The sequence below is a fragment of the Melopsittacus undulatus genome, chromosome 5, assembly GCF_012275295.1.
Source record: "Melopsittacus undulatus isolate bMelUnd1 chromosome 5, bMelUnd1.mat.Z, whole genome shotgun sequence".
Taxonomy (NCBI): domain Eukaryota; kingdom Metazoa; phylum Chordata; class Aves; order Psittaciformes; family Psittaculidae; genus Melopsittacus; species Melopsittacus undulatus.
Window position 1 is genome coordinate 44,077,025 of NC_047531.1, and position 17,439 is coordinate 44,094,463.

The window sequence follows — 17,439 nt, forward strand, 5'->3', positions numbered from 1 at the left end:
AGCATAGCAGACTATAGATGGCTTGTGTCCATATACAGCATTGCTAATGACTAGGAAAAGCATACCTAACATTTATTAGCCGAAAGAAAAATATGTGCTTTCACACCTGTCAGAACTTAAAGGAATAAACCATTGTATACCATAGTGAAATGTTGTTAATCAACTTTAAATTTGATACCTGCAATCTGCAGGTTACCTTTAGTCAAATGCCTGGTCAAAACACCTGAATTTCTATGAGACTGGATTTGTGCAACAGTGTTATCTATAAGTAGAAGTTCTGGAATAGTGGGATCACTGTATGTGTGTTTGGTTGTGTTTTGTTAATTCATGTAAGTGGTTATCTCATAAATGTAGTGAATGCTGTGCAATCAGCATTATAGTGTCTGCTGGAAATACAACACAGCAGGGAGGAAACAGCCTAAGAGGTTCCTGGAATGTGTGGCAGGTAACTTCCAGCACAGCTGGTGAGTGACACAGCTAGGGAAGGTGCCTGCTGGACCTGTTGTTCCTCAATAGAGAAGGACTTGTAGGTGATGTGGTGGTTGGAGCCTGTTTTGGGCACAGCAGTCACAAAATGACAGAGAAGTAAGGAGGGGGCTCAGCAGAACTGCCACCTTGGGCTTCTGGAGGGCAGACTTTGGCCTGTAGGGGAGCCTGGATGACAGAGTCTCTTGGGAAACAATCCTGCAGGGAAAAGGAGTCCAAGAAGGCTGGGCCTTCTTCAAGAAGGAAATCTTCAAGGTGCAGGAGCAGGACATCCCCATGTGCCAAAAGCTGAGCTGGTGGGGATGAAACCAGTCTGACTGAACAGAACTCTGGCTGGAACTTGGAGGGGAAAGGGGGAGAAGGAGTTTATGACCTTTGGAAGAAGGGGCAGGCAACTCAGGAGGGCTACAGAGGTGTTGTGAGGTTATGCAGAGAGAAAATTGGAGGGACCTCACTAGAACTTCCTCTGGCTAATGCTGTAAAAGACAATAAAAAATGTTTCTATAAGTGCATCAGCAACAAGAGGGTGGCTGAGGAGCATCTCCATTCTTTATTGGGTGTGGGAGAAAACATAGTGACAAAGAATGAGGCATTTAATGCCTTCTTTGCCTCAGTTTTTAATAGTAAGACCAGTTGTCCTCTGGGTAGCTAGATCCCTGAGCTGAAAGGTGGGGATAGGGAGCAGAAAGAAGTCCCCATAATCCAAGGGGAAATGGCCCGTGACCTGCTACACCACTTAGATACACACAAGGCTATGGAGCAGATCATCTTGAGTGCCATCACGTGGCAGGTATAGGACAACCAGGCTATCGGGTCCAGTCAGCATGGGTTTATGAAAGTCAGGTCTTGCTTGACCCACCTGATCTCCTTCTATGACAAAGTGACCCACTGAGTGGATGAGGGGAAGGCTGTGGTTGTTGTCTGCTGAGACTTCAATAAAACTTTTGACACCACTTTCCCCAGGATTCTCCTAGAGAAGCTGCTTGTGGCTTGGATGGATGTAGTCTTTGCTGGGTAAAAAACTGGGTGGATGGCCAGGCCCAAAGAGTGGTGGTGAATGGAGTTAACTCCAATTGGTGGCCGGTCACAAGTGGTGTTCCCTGGGCTCAGTACTGGGCCTGTTCTGTTTGATATCTTTACCAGTGGTCTGGATGAGAGAATCCAGTGCACCCTCAGTAAATTTGCAGACAGCACCAGTTTGGGTGAGAGCTGATCTGCTGAAGGGTAGGAAGGCTCCACAGAGAGATCTGGGCAGGCTGGATCAATGGGCCAAGGCCAGTTGTGTGAGATTTGGCAAGGTCATGTGCTGGGTCCTGCACTTGAGTCACAACATCCCCATGCAACACTCCAGGCTGGAAAGCAGCTTATGGCAAAGTACTTGGGGATACAGATTGGCAGAGCTGAAAATGAGCCAGCTTGTGTCCAGGCAGCCAGGAAGGCCAACACCATCCTGGGCTGTATCAGCAATAGTGTGGTGGCAGGGCCAGGGCAGTGATTATCCCCCTGTACTGGGCATTGGTGAGGCTGCACCTTAAATCCTGTATTCCGTTCTGGGCCTCTCACTACAAGAGAGACATTGGGGTGCTGGAGCAGGTCCAGAGAAGCTGGTGAAGGGCCTGGAGCGCAGATGTGATGGGGAACTGCTGAAGGACCTGTGGGGGGTTTAGTATGGAGAAGAGAAGGCTTAGGGGGGACCTTATCACTTTCTACAGCAGCTACCTGAAAGGAGGTCATAGTGAGGTGGATATTGCTCTCTTCTCCCAAGTAACAAAGGATAGGATGAGAGGAAATGGCCTCAAGTTGTGCCGGGGAGGTTTGGATTGGATATTAGGAAACATTTTCTCCTTGGAAAGGCTGACATGTAGATATGGTGGGTGGGGTAGTGTTTGGACTTGATCTTATAGGCCTTTTCCAGTCTAAATGATTCAGTAATTCTATATTACTATGTCTTTTGTTTCTCATCTTGCCTTGGGGGGGTGGGGGGTGGTGTAAGCAAAGTCAACAGTGTTGTCATTTGGTGTACAATTTAATTTGCTACACTGAAGTTTTCCCTCTCTGTCTTCCTGCATGTGGAGGTGGGCAAATTTCCTTTCTCCCCCTTCTCCATTATGTTTGCATGGAATATTGTGGTCATCAGATTTTCTGGTGATCTTTATCCTGACCATATCTTGTGGGTATTGCTACATGGTCTTTTGGATAGGTCTGGAAAAGTAGTGCAAGCACTTAGCAGGCAGTGAGTGAAACGAGTTGGGCAGAATTGCTACAGAAGGTAGTAGCAGATTGTATAGCTGGTCATTGTTGAATGAGTGGCAGATTCTCTTCTGTAATGCAGGAGAGTGGAAGTAGCAGAGGCAAAATTGAGAACTGCTCCGAAGTGACAGCTATTTATTTTGCATGAAAAAAAAACCCTGAACTGCGCTATCCACGTTCCCCTTCTCTCCAAATCACTGCATTGTAGTGGAGAAACATTCTTTCTTTGCCTTTCTTAGTCTTGCATTTACTGTGATAGTGCATAAAGAGAACTTCACTGGGAGCTGTGGTTGTGGATTGGCTTTGGTGATGACCCAGGTGATGACTTCCTCTGCAATGTGGTGTTCTGCATCTGTGCAATTCTGACTTCACTGCAGTTGGGGAGCAGTGCGGTGATTCTTTGCCTTCTGGTCTTAACTCCTTTTTGCTCTGTGGTATTTTTCTACATTTGGTGTCTTCTCATATTCCAGTTATCAGAGACAAAATGGTTTTTCTTTCTTGAAAACTACTCAGTTGAGTAAATTTTTTTAAATAATGGCAGTATCCTGCAATTTGGATATAGAAATTAGACTTGTCATGTATTTGTTGCCTTGTAGTTTTGCCTTGCAGAGAAGTAGTTTGCTGTATGTTTGAAAGGTGGAATTTTGGAAAACCAAAGGAGTGTGGATATATAACAGAGCTGCTGAAAGTGACGGGGGGGGGGGGGGGTAGAGGTGTGTAACTGTGTGTAAACTCTCCAGCCTACTAAAATGCCTCTCAGAGTTGGTGGAAAAAAAGATGATTTGAGTGAATCTCAGTCAGGCTCACTGGGAGAAAATGCATCTGTTGGCTTAACAAGAACAGGGTCATGAAGCTCCTGAACATGGACAGGAGGAGGAATTAGGAAGTAAAGTTTCTTGCTTCCTCACAGAGCTCTAGTGTTTATAAAGTTGTTGTTAGGCTGTGTTTACTCATGAAAACTGTTCTAATTAGCTCCATATGAACATTGTTCTTCAGAAATAAGCTAAGGAGCAAGATCCTTTTGCCCAGTTGGTTGGTGGGAATAAAATTTAAATCAGGAGCAATTCTCAAGGGAAAAGTCAATGACTTGTCTTTGTTGTCACCTTTCTAGATGAAAGAAGGTAGCAAACCTTTCAGTGTTTCATAGAATGTTTGGATGTTTTAGAACAAGAGAGGAAACAGTAGCTGGTCTTCTTGTAGTAGAACTCTAGAAATACATTAGCATTATGAAATTATTATAATCCATCATGTATGGTTTATGTTAATTTTCCTTCTTTATGTAGCTTCCTCTTGAGGGGAGGCAGGGTGGAGAAAGAATCAGTGGAGTCTTCTGGACTTGTTTTTGCTTTTTATTTTCTCCCCAGTGGTATGTTCGGAGTGCAGCACCTTTGTTATTCTCCACTAATGTGTATTTATAGAAGCATTTGCCCTTTGCTGAATTCATCTCTCTTCTTTCTTTTCAACTGCTGACTTTCTTCAGCATATATGCTCTAGATACGAGGTGGAATATATGTAGCAACTCTGTCCATCAGTTTTCCAAGTGTGTCTCCATCAACAGCCTCAAATGCTGCCTTACACTATTGCTGTGGTGATGCTGAAATCTCTTGGGGGTGGAGGAGGCTTTAGTCCCCAGTTGTGAGAACATGTGCAGTTGTTGCTTATTCATTTTTGTGAGCTCCTTAAGCTCATTCGAGTTAATTTTGTGACTGTGGTTTGGTCTGACTACTGTTGTAGTAGCCTTTGGCAGCAGAACTTAGGAGCATGGAGTTAAAGTGACAGGGTACAGTATCTTGTTTGATAGTTACAGTGGCCTGAGTTTGTACCATATAGTTTCAGATATTTAACTGAGGTGTATTAGAAGTTTCATCACCATATATGCATGAACTTGACATGGAAAGAGACCTTCTGGAAGGCTTGATCGACTCCGTGGGGGGAGCTGGCAAGAGTCGAACAATTGAAGTGTTTTAGGCCAAGGCTTAGTAATACAGGAATTTACAAAAAAAAAAAACCAACCCAAAACCAGACTTAAGTCTTTAACTGTTTGCTCCAACACTGCAGTATGCTGCCTTCTCTCTGTCATCTGTCTGTTGGTTATGCCACTATAACAGTGGGGATGCATAATAAGATGCTTGAAGGAACCAATCCAATCTGAAAAACCCAAAGAAAACCTGTAGTGCTGGGGTGGGAAGGAGAGTCTTAGGGATGGCAAGGTAGGAAGGGGGAGGAACGCCTTAAAATAGTGCTGCTGGAGAAGTAGTCTTTTTGTTGAATCACTTAATGTGAGGTTTTATATACTGGAGTTATTTTGTGTTAATCTGAACTGGTCTTCTGTCTCACTGGATATGTGGCTGCAGCCTCTCCCTACTAATCTGTTTTAGGAGAAAACACTTCAGTTGTAGGAATGGGTCTGCTCCAACTTTTGGCTTTAGCGTGAGGCAGGTGCTGTGGAATCCAGAGGGTGGAGGAATTTTAAGGAAGTTCAACCACTTCTTTTTTATGTTAGAGAAAAACCTTATTTTCCCCTAACATTCTATTGGTAAACAAGATATGGTCTTGACTGTATTTTTTTTCTCAGGTCTTCCACAACAAGAGTATTTGCAGATCTTCCACACCCAAATTGCTCTTAAATCTGTGTCATTTTAGGGAGATGAAGTGCTAAGTTTATAGGAAGAATGATAACCTTGGCTGGTGAAACTTGGAAGTGGAACAGCTAGATTTCTTGTGTTATCTTAGAATCATAGGATAGTTAGCGTTGGAAAAGACCTTAAGATTGTCCAGTTCCAACCCCCCTGCCATGGGCAGGGACACCTCACACTAAACCATATCACCCAAGGCTTCGTCCAGCCTGGCCTTGAACACTGCCAGGGATGGAGCATTCACAACCTCCTTGGGCAACCCATTCCAGTACCTCACCACCCTTACAGTAAAGAGTTTCTTCCTTATATCCAATCTAAACTTCCCCTGTTTAAGTTTCAACCCATTACCCCTTGTCCTGTCCCTACAGTCCCTAACGAATGGTCCCTCACCAGCATCCCTATAGCCTCTCTTCAGATACTGGAAGGCTGCTATGAGGTCTCCACGCAGCCTTCCCTTCTCCAGGCTGAACAGCCCCAACTTCCTCAGCCTGTCTTCATATGGGAGGTGCTCCAGTCCGCTGATCATCCCTCGTGGCCCTCCTCTGGACTTCTTCCAACAGTTCCATGTCCTTTTTATGTTGAGAACACCACTAGGTGGTATTATCCTCGACAATGGTTTTATCCTGATCAATGAATTTAATTCTTACATACAGTGCCTAACCTGTATCATAATAATGCTTTCATATAACTGGTAGAGTTTTTGCTTTGAGGAGTTCCCAAGAGTCTTAGTTACAGGCTCATTGCACCAGGCATTGTACAACAGAATTAAAAGACTTAATTGTATAGACTGCATTGAATAGAAAAGAAAGACATGTATTACAGGTAGTATTTAATATGACCTAAGTATTCATCTTAGCAAGTTGTCATAATTTGAAGAGATTTTTAAGATTTTAAAGGCAGAGGCTACTTCCTAGTATGACCAAATCATAAAAGTTAATAAAAAAAACCACAAAAAACCTCTGACACATAATTTTTATTTACTGCTGGATGCCTCACTATTTTTGGTACTGGATTAATGTCTGCTATGTAAGTGGAAGCTTGGACAGAACCCTTGGTCCTTGGCTAGAACACAGGTTCTTGGATAGAACCTGGCAACCCTGCTCACTCTTTTCTGCTTTCCTCTTGCAATTGATAATTGACTTCTCATTGTCATCAGTTTTGTGACTGAAAGATGGTGAGAACTGTGATGCCTTTGCTGAACCTCCTATCTCGCATGTCTGAGGAGGTGAAGAGTAGATCAGCAATTGTCCTTGAAACGGGTGGTCTGATATTGCTGTACTGCCAAAGCAGACATGATGTTTGACTGTTTGGAGATAGGGACACAAGAGAATTCGTAATAAGAGGCATATAGTGAGTTGGCAAACTTTTCAGAAAACTAGTGAATTGGATTAGGACGTGCAGTGAGCTGATCTGCAGCTTGGGGAAAAGAAACCAAGAGCTGAGGTACAGCATTATTTTCATTTTGATGGTGGGAAGGGTTGTTTGACTGTTGTGTAAAGATAAAGAGCCTTTTAAATAGGAACTTCTGCTTTCAAGTGCACTCCAGTAGCCATGCCACTTAAGCAGTTCCTGCTGTGTCCGTTTTGCTGGTACAGATGTTTGTGTAATGATACAGTGAATGGATCTGTCAGTTCAGAAATGGCTTTTCTCCCTTGCAGAATTACTTCTCAACCATATTGGTTCCCTGAGCTGGATTGCTGCATGATTGCCTGTGTTAGCACTACGCAGGCGGTTGGACCTCTTCAGCTAGTGCATAGAGGACTGACCGTATATGTGAAACCAAAATTATTGGTTTAATCTTTAACCTGAAATGGAATCTGATTTGCATAGGTTCTTATTAAAAGAGTGGTATTAGAAATGTAGATAGATAACTTTCAGCAATCAGTTGGTGGATTTTGGAAAGCTATTTAAGTGCATCTGTAATGTTTATTGAGACAGAAACCAATGACATAGTAATAACCTGAACCATTCCATGATTCTGTGAAAATGAGTTCTATAAAATCACATAAAATTCTGCTGAACTTTGATCATGAGTTATGTGTCTAGAACTGCATGTTTTAATAGTACCACAACTTCTAATACCAGCTTATAAGAAAATTTTCTTCCTGTCACTTACTTCTTCAAGTTTAAGAATATTAATTTGACAGTACACTTTACTCAAAGTACAGAGCTAAACTGGAGTTAGTATTTGAATTCTATAGTGAGTAAGGAATGCAGATGCAAAAAAAATCTGGGTATTTTTAATTTTGTATTGTCCACATTTATCTATTTATTTATTTATTTGCAAATTCTGGGGGTGGAGGAAGAAATGGGCAGTCAGATAATAGCCACAGGCAAAATGCTGATTATTTTTTGTTGTCGCTTGTTTATATGATGCCTTTTATTGTAGCAGTATATAATACTACGAGTATATCTGCTCACGTCTCCCCTGTGAGATAGGAAGATGAAATGACTCAGGCTTAGTAAAATTTTCTGTGGCCACTTAGGGAAATATATGAAGTAAGAAGTGAATGTAGATATTATCTGGCACAATAATCCTCAGAACATTCTCTCAAGTGACAAAGCTCACTGTGTTCCTTCTGCCGTCCTTATCTATTCTTTGCCCATTCTGTGAGAACCAGTTCCTTAATTGTTTGGATTTAAGCTCATACAGACTGACTTTCTAAAAGGCTGTACAGATATTTTAATGGAAAAGGCATAATGTCTCTGTGAGATGATGGAAATGGGTTACAACCGCTTGGCCAAACTTTTAACTCATTTATGGAATTTTTTGATGAAGATTTTCATTGGGCAGGACAAAATTTAGGGGTTTTGTCAAGACTAGCGTCAGCAGTGACATGTTGCTAATAAGTATTACTATTAGACACTCTAAGCATGTGTAATAACTACATATAGGTGCTTTAAGATCATCTAGTTCTAACTCCTTGCCATGGGCAGGGACACCTCACACTAGATGGTGTTGCCCAAGGCCTGTCCAACCTGGCCTTGAACACTGCCAGGGATGGAGCATTCTCAGCTTTCTTAGGCAGGCCATTCCAGTGCTTCACCACCCCCACAGTAAAGAACTTCTTCCTTATATCCAATTTAACCTTCCCCTGTTTAAGTTTAAACCCATTACTTCTTGTCCTATCACTATGATCCCTGAGGAAGAGTCCCTCTCTGGCATCCAAATAACTCTGTACCTGCAAAAATGAGGGTTAGAAAGTTGGCCTTGGTGATGGAAATGATACTCAGTACATGGAAATATCTTTTCCTATATTTCAAGCTTAATTCAGATCCTGGAGATTGTTTACTCACAAATTATGCCACTGAGTTGCTCATACTTAGGTTCTGGCTTGATGGGGTTTGGTTGTGGGTGTGCTCTGCTACTTTAAGAAGATATAGTGAGGAAGGACAAAAATGGTAATTTTTGCATCTCGTATGGGTTATGACTAGAAATGGCTATGGAGATGTATGTATATCTTTGTTATTTGCACAGCATTTAGCAAAGAAGTATTTTAATCAGAAGCTTAGGCGCTCTAGAGAAACCTCACTTGTTCATGTACTTTTTTTTATACAGTGGCAAATGCTATCTTACTGTTTGTCACCTGCCTGTAACTACATTTTCTTTCCTGATAAGCATGCTAGGAAGTGAGAGGTCTTTGACAGATCACCAAAAATATATTACATTTGACTGCTGCCTGAGAATTCTCTGCACAGATGGGTCACAGTAGTCAACCTAAATCTAAAGAAAATTTAGCGAAGCAGAAAGACCTCACTTATGTCCTAGAGAATTAAGTGATGCTGGTTTCACTTGCTCCTTTACAGGCTTATCATTAAGAATTAAGCATATCCCCACAGTATTTTTGGGTTTTAGCTCGCTTGTTTTGAGCTGTCTGTCTGTAATGATGCATTACTATACTGGCATCAGTGTTACGTGGGAAGATCTGGGCAGCTGTCCTGTATTTGTCCAATCCTTGGTAATTGGGACCAAAAAAACTTTCAAGATTTATGTGGATTAAAAAAAAACTTAGCACAGTATGTTGCAGAAGATCATTTCACACAGTAGTCTTGGTGTGGGAGTACTGATGAACGCTGTTAAGCAGCAATGGTTGGGGGCAGTCTCATATACATGCAGGAACTGTTGAAAGATGCTTACATGCTGTTGACTGCCATTTGATAATCTTGCTCACAGTAGGATCACAATGCAGTAGCTCCATATTTTGAGGAACTCCGATGTTAACCTAAGTTCTACAAGGCTGTTTTGGACAATTAAACAAGAAAAAAATCTGCATTGTAAATGTGCTTAAAAATAAGTTCATATGGAGAAGGTAGGTTGAAAGACCATCTGAAATAACTTTAGATGTTTCACAAGTAAGTCCAAGTGAGATATGGATTAGAAGACCTACTGGTTCTCCATAGTCGTGACTTCTTTGCAGTGATTTCATAAGTGAGGCTGTTTCTTTATCAGCCACACAAGCTTGTAACATGCTCCCTTTGTTCTTATTGGGTTGAAGGCAAATTTTGAGTACCTGGGCTACTGAGGAGGAAACAAATGCGTAGGAGCAGAGTGAAGCTGCTGAGCGTAGTCAATGTACTCTGTAATCTCTAGGTGGATATGCTTAGATGGCTCTAGAGCTACAGGCTATAAATACTTGAGAATCAGAAAGCTTTAGAGCTACATGCACATGTAGTGACAGTGTAGGTGCGGACACTGGAGTAGTGAAAGTGGTGTCAGAATCTTACCTAGCTTGTGAATAAATGAGGAAGGCTTCGGGTAGTTTTTCTTGTGTGAGTTGGAAGATACTGTAAATGTGTGTAATTTGTGGATGTTGGTGGAGCACTTGGAGGTGGGACTTGTCCCCTTCTGCTGGGTGTGGGATTATGGATGTATGACACCATTATGGAGTTCTACATGATTGTATTGTAGTCTCTAGTCACCAGCTGATATATCGTTCTCTAGAGTTCCTGCATGTGGAGGAGTATGTACCAGCTGAAAATCTTTTCTTTAAAGACTTCCAGGAAGAATTTAATCAAATAGATTTATTTTTTTCCTGTGAATCGAGATAGACTTTGAAGGTCTCATCTATCTGAATATATTTTATTAACAGGGCTTGCCCATGGAATTAGTCTCAGCGGTTTTCTGAGAACATAGCACTTAGATCTAAGCACTTTACAGAGCTGTTATTATTAACAAAGATTATTACTATAGTAATAGTCCTATATTTATAGTACATTAACGACAGGAATGTGCTCTATGTCTTAAGTTATCAATGATGTAATGGATTGAAGCACCTCCTGTCTTGTCTTACTCCCGTTATTAACAAAATGCCCCTTTTTTTCTGTTTGTTTGTTTTATTTGTTGCTATTCTAGTGTTGTATCACTCAAGTTAATGTCCTTGTGAGAAACTCAAAGCAAGTGCTGTTCTGTAGGAGACATGAACACAGAACACATTTGCTTAGGGCACCAATGATTTAAGTTCTGTGGATGACAACTTTTCATTTATTTGTCAAGATAAAATCCAAGATTAAAAAACCCAAACAAAACCCCAATAAACTGAAGGATGAAAACATGTTTTGAGTTAGTGTTTATGTCTTCTGGACTCAGTAAGTATTTTGTGATTGGATGAGATTATGGAAGATAGAGGTCTGTGCCTCAGGTTGATCTTTACTGGATCTGTGTTCCTAAAGGTATTTTCTGACATCTGCTGCTGTTTCTGTTCCATTATGTGATTAAAATTATTCTTTTTAATAGTGAGAAAGTCTTAAGGATATTTCTTACTGCTGTTAAAGTATGCTAGTAGTTTTCAACCCTTTGTTAGTATTATAGAAGAATGAATATCATCAGTGACAAAAGTTTTTGTATGATGTAATGCAAGAGAGTCTTCCCGAGGCCTTGTTCAGACTATGCAAAGCAAGCTTTAGTAAAGTCATTTAAAAATGAGGCTGAGATTCTGGGAGAGACTGAGGCTGTGATGAGGATGGAAATGTTGCTTTCATGAGAAGAGGATGCAGAGCACTGACTGCCAGGGTGTGCACATTGTCTTCATAGCACAAGAATGTTGCTGATTGCAAAGTCCCAAACTGCTTATCTATAGAAGCTGCTTTCTAACATCTGCCAGTTACAGTAAATGTTCTCCTACTTATAGTTTGGTAACTCCCTTTTATTTCAATGTATGTTTTCCTTCCTGCTTTTGTTATTTGGTCCTATTTTTCATCTTAACAGCAAGTCATACAGAAAGGGAGAAAAAAAGCTTGCATTAGGTATCCCAGTTTCGAAGGCAGAAGCTTCAGACTGATGAAACATCAAAGGGAACAACTGGCAGAAAGGAGGGGTTTCTCCATAAGAAATCCAGACTGGATTAGCATTCATAGAAGTGTTACTTATGTGGTATATGTAGTCTTTAAAATGCTATAATAGTGGAAGTTCAGCAGAACAGCAGACCTCTCTTATAGTATGGTACTTAAAAGAGTATAAAAACAGCAATAAAGTTGACTTTCAGGAAGGGGAAAGACAGAATTGGAATTACTAACAATTTGAAAGTTCTCTTCTGATTCTAGTAGGTGTTTCAGTAATATTCTTGTGGACATCAAGCTGTGAACCAAGACTGCAACACAAAGATGGCATTGAGTTAGCAGAGAGGGACTGTGGAGACATGTATTGCAATGGGGTTTTTTTGTGTGTGTGTTCTGTAGCCTGCATGCAGAGATAGTAGCAACCCAACTATAACCAGGGTGCCTTTCTGAATTACTCTAAAGGTAGAGTTAGAGCTTTCTGTATCTAACTTATATATTGATTAAAATATATAATTATATTGAGAATCAGATGGGAAAAGAGCATGATGCCACACATCCCCTGCATCTCCTCATTTGTGTGCCTCTTTTCTTGGGATTCTTTGGTGATCTACCCGAACAAAACTTTTTTAAGTGCAAAACTAGGCTTTAATTCTAAGTGGGTTCAGTTGAATGTGGTAAGTACAAAACATGGCTAAATGAGAAAATGTAATTCAAGTCTTCCAGGAAGTCTCCAATCTGAGGAGTCGGTATTCCGTTTCCTGGAAAAGTATGAGCATTGTCTTAACCTCTGTTTAAAGGCAAGACTCTCTCCAGGTGGCTTTATCCAATTTGTTTTCAGGAAGAGAAAACCATGAGGTGTTTCAGAAATTTAATGTTTTTCTCATCTATTTATTGATTTTTATTTATTTAAATAATGACAGGGTATATGCATATACTTGTTCATTACCATACTTAATGTGTATAGTGATGTGTCAGGCTTTTGCAAAGGGTCTAGCCAAGGTCCCCAAACAATTTTGCAGCTATAAGGCAAGTCCTTGAAGGAAGAGTTATGATTCCGCATGCTGAAAAGTAAATTGAAGTACATAAAGAGCCTTCCTGAAGTGCATTTGTGTAAGAGGTGTTTATGTGAATGTAGATGGTCATATATGGTATTCCAGAGTATGTGTTTTGTCTGACAAATGTTTTCAGTTACGTGTCATTCAGGCTAATATAAAAGTCCTAAGAGATGAAGTTGTAGACCCTTCTGCTCAAAGAAGAGTGGACTTGTTCTGACTTCCCATGGGGGGAAGTACCATGTGTTGTCTTGCCATGTTCCTTTTCACCAAAGAGTTCCTTGGGTAGTCAGGAACAGACCATGGAGCAGATGTCTTTGGGCATGCTAGTGTCCATTCTTTCATAGGCTTGCATAGATCCTTTAATTTTAGTATTTTGGTTTGAGCTTTAACCAGTTGTATCTTGTTTTCTAAAAGAGATCTTTCCCAAAATGACCTGTGGGCTTTGGATTATAATTCCTGCAGTAGATTCAAGTGCGGCTTGAGGGTGTTGCAGGGTTCTTGTTGCATCTTTAAACATGGTAGCAAATCCTTGATTGCTGTGACCAGTATTAGCCATGAAAAATAGCTGTAGGGTGAGGATTGTTCTTCATCACTTTGTAAAAATATTGTTGGAAGTTTGTTTCTTCAGGGGCACATAAGCAGGCACAGTTAGTTAGTAAATGCCTGCAGGGAATTAGTAATGCTGAAAATGTGTTCCAACTGGTAGTAGGCAAGTGACTTCTGTTCTTGAAAGTGAATGATTCCTCTTACTTGCACTACCTATAATGGTGGAAAGTTTCAAGGAGAGGGGATACACACTGATGTAGGAAACAAATGCTTAATTTGAATAGCCATTAAAACAATGAAATTGAGCAGTGGTGTCAGTGTGACTGGAAGATGTGGGTGCTATACCTTTTTTTCTCTTTTTCTCCCCATGTAGGGCTTTGCAGTTGCTGGTTGGCTGCTGAACAGCATGCAGTCCTTTCGGGAGCAAAATAGTTATCACGGAAACCAGCAGAGCTACCCACAGGAAGTGCACAGTTCGTCCCGACTGCAGCAGTTCAGCCCCCGGCAGCAGGCCCAGATGTTCCAGAGCTTTGGAGGAGGTGCCAGCAGTGGACGTCGTGGAGCAACAGGAGCCTCTACAGCAATGCCTGGTGAAAGCTCTGGCCATCAGAGTTATCAGGGTTTCAGAAAAGAAACAGGAGAGTTTTACTATATGTCTGCCAATAAGGATCCAGTAGTGTCAGGAGGGCAGCAGCCACCTCAGCGCAGGCCTTCTGGACCAGTACAGAGCTATGGCCCCCCTCAAGGGAGTAGCTTTGGGAGTCAGTATGGAAGTGAGGGACATGTGGGCCAGTTTCAGACACAGCATTCAACCCTTGGGGGTGTATCCCACTATCAACAGGATTATACTGGTCCTTTTTCTCCAGGGAGTTCCCAGTATCAGCAGCAGACTTCTAGCCAGCAGCAAGTGCAGCAGCTGAGACAGCAGATCTATCAATCTCATCAGCCTTTACCCCAGGCTTCCAGCCAGTCTGCTTCTAGCACCTCACACCTGCAGCCCATGCAGCGTCCATCCACCCTGCCTTCCTCTGCTTCTGGATACCAGTTACGAGTGGGTCAGTTCAGCCAACACTATCAGCCACCTTCGTCATCGTCCTCCTCCTCATTCCCGTCCCCACAGCGTTTTGGCCAGTCAGGACAGAATTATGACGGAAGTTACAGCGTGAATTCTGGCTCGCAGTATGAAGGCCATGCTGTGGGTTCCAATGCACAGGCATATGGGACGCAGTCAAACTACAGCTTTCAGACTCAACCAATGAAAAGCTTTGAGCAGTCAAAGCTGCCCCAAAGTGGGCAGCAGGGGCAGCAGCAACAGCATCCACCTCAGCATGTAATGCAGTATTCAAATACTGCTACCAAGCTCTCTCTTCAGAGTCAAGTGGGACAGTACAGCCAGACCGAAGTTCCTGTAAGGTCACCGATGCAGTTCCACCAAAACTTCAGTCCAATCTCTAATCCATCTCCTGCTGCATCTGTGGTTCAATCTCCAAGCTGCAGCTCTACCCCTTCTCCACTCATGTCAGGTGGAGATAATCTCCAGTGTGGGCAAGGCAACATGTCCATGGGTTCTAGAAACCGAATCCTGCAGATGATGCCTCAGCTGAGTCCTACACCATCTATGATGCCAAGCCCCAATGCTCATGGAGGAGGATTCAAGGGGTTTGGGATGGAAGGACTGCAGGAAAAAAGGCTCACAGATCCAGGGCTGAGCAGCCTGAGTGCTCTAAGTTCTCAAGTGGCCAATCTGCCTAACACTGTCCAGCATATGTTGCTTTCAGATGCCTTGGCACCTCAGAAGAAAAGTTCCAAAAGGTCCTCCTCTTCAAAGAAGGCCGACAGCTGCACCAACTCAGAAGGCTCCTCCCAGGCAGAGGAACAGCTCAAGTCTCCCCTAGCAGAGTCCCTTGATGGTGGCTGTTCCAGTAGTTCAGAGGATCATGGGGAAAGGGTGAGACAGCTGAGTGGCCAGAGCACCAGCTCAGACACCACTTACAAAGGGGGTAACTTAGAGAGATCCAACTCCTCACCAGCACAGGGCTCTCAGAATGAGCCATCGAAACTCAGCAGCAGCCCTGCAGCTAGGGAAGATGTGGCCTCCCCTGGCACAAAGGAAGCTGTGGTGGCTGTAGAAAATGCTCCCAAGGTGAATGAAAAGGCAGTTGGGGTGATTGTCTCCCGGGAAGCCATGACAGGAAGAGTAGAAAAGTCAGGTGGACAAGATAAACCTGCGCAGGATGATGCTTCCACAGCCACTCAGACACCAGCTAGTGCTAGTGGAGCAAAAGAAGCTGGGCAGACAGGGACACAGCCAGAAACTCAAGGAGGAAGCAAAGGAAGCAAAAGTGGAGATAACACTAACCATAATGGAGAGGGGAACAGCCAGCCTGGTCATGCAGTTGTTGGGTCAAATTTTCCTGCAAGAACAGAACCTTCCAAATCTCCTGGCAGTTTAAGGTACAGTTACAAGGATAACGTAGCAGCAGGTATACAGAGAAATATCAGTGGCTTCCCACAGTATCCTTCTAGTCAAGAAAAACTGGATTTTCCAGGGCACAGTGAGCGCAAAGGCCGGAATGAGAAGTTTCCCAGCCTCCTGCAAGAGGTCTTACAGGGGTACCACCACCACCATCCAGACAGAAGGTACTCCAGGAACGCACAAGAACATTCTGGGATGGCTGGGAGTTTGGAGGGAGCCATGAGGCCCAATATCTTAATCAGTCAAACCAATGAATTGACCAATAGAGGCCTCTTAAACAAAAGCATGGGGTCTTTCCTGGAAAGCCCTCACTGGGGTCCCTGGGATAGGAAGTCTGGCAGTGCAGCTCCTGATATGAAACAGATAAATCTAGCTGACTACCCTATTGGTAGAAAGTTTGATGTGGAGTCTCAGTCATCTGCCCATGAAGGGGGGACACTCTCAGAGAGGAGGTCAGTGATCTGTGACATATCTCCATTAAGGCAGCTTGTCAGAGATCCTGGCCCTCACCCAATGGGGCACATGGGTCCTGAGGGCAGAAGTGGAAGGAGCGAGCGTCTTGCCCCTGGCTTGAGCCAGTCAGTAATACTCCCTGGTGGTTTAGTATCCATGGAAACCAAGATGAAAGCTCATAGTGGGCAAATAAAAGAAGAAGATTTCGAGCAGTCAAAGAGCTCAGCTAGTCTCAACAGTAAAAAAACAGGAGACCATTGTCATCCAGCTGGCATCAAGCATGAATCTTTCCGAGGCAACGCTAGCCCTGGAGCTGCAGTTTCCGATGCTGCTTCAGACTACATTCCCCAGCAGGACAGCAGACCAATGCAGATGAGACGAGGACCTGGCAGAACTGGAAGCAGCAGGGGCAAATCACCTTCTCAGTTTCAGGATCTTGCTGATAAGCTGAAAATGTCACCCGGCAGAAGCAGAGGTCCAGGGACAGATCTGCATCACATGAACCCACATATGACGCTGTCTGAAAGAGTCAACAGGGCTTCCTTGCATTCTGCTTACCCTCAGAATTCAGAAGGCCCGTCTTTGGCTTCAGCATATCACACAAATGCTAGGCCTCATGCTTTCAGTGACCCTAACCAGAGTTTAAATTCCCAGTACCATTACAAGAGACAGATGTACCAGCAACAGCAAGAAGAGTATAAAGATTGGGCAAGCAGCACTGCTCAGGGTGTGATTGCTGCAGCTCAGCACAGGCAGGAAGGAGCAAGGAAAAGCCCAAGACAACAGCAGTTTCTGGAAAGAGTGAGGAGTCCTGTAAAAAATGACAAGGACGGAATGATGTACTTTCAGGGTAGCTCTTACCATGATACTGGAAGCCAGGAAGCTGGCCGCTGTGTTATGGGGGTTGACAGTACTCAGAGCAAATGTACCGAACTGAAACATGGCAACCAGAAGTTGCAGCATCATGAATCTGGTTGGGACCTCTCTCGGCAAACTTCTCCGGCCAAAAGCAGTGGCCCTCTTGGACCCAATCAAAAAAGATACTGCCCTCAAGAAAGTGATGGCCATCGACGAGAAGAATCTACAGATTTGCCTAAGCCAAGCAATCCCATGCTTAGGCTTCCTGGCCAGGAAGACCAGTCTCCTCAAAATCCATTAATTATGAGGAGGAGAGTCCGTTCTTTCATCTCGCCTATCCCTACCAAAAGACAGCCACATGACATAAAGCACAGTGGCAGTGAAGATAAAGGGCGTCTGATGA

General features: G+C 43.1%; 1 protein-coding gene across 7 annotated transcripts in view; it reads left to right on the forward strand.

Moving 5' to 3' along the window:
- Positions 1–17,439, forward strand: part of TCF20 (transcription factor 20) — a 130,029-nt gene that overhangs the window by 70,220 nt on the left and 42,370 nt on the right. For all 7 annotated transcript variants that reach the window (XM_034062748.1, XM_034062743.1, XM_034062747.1 and 4 more), the window contains exon 3: positions 13,623–17,439. This exon is cut by the window's right edge and continues 1,820 nt beyond it. In XM_034062748.1, coding sequence (XP_033918639.1) covers positions 13,656–17,439 — 3,784 coding nt within the window. In that variant the 5' untranslated portion in view covers positions 13,623–13,655. The remainder of the gene's footprint in view (positions 1–13,622) is intronic.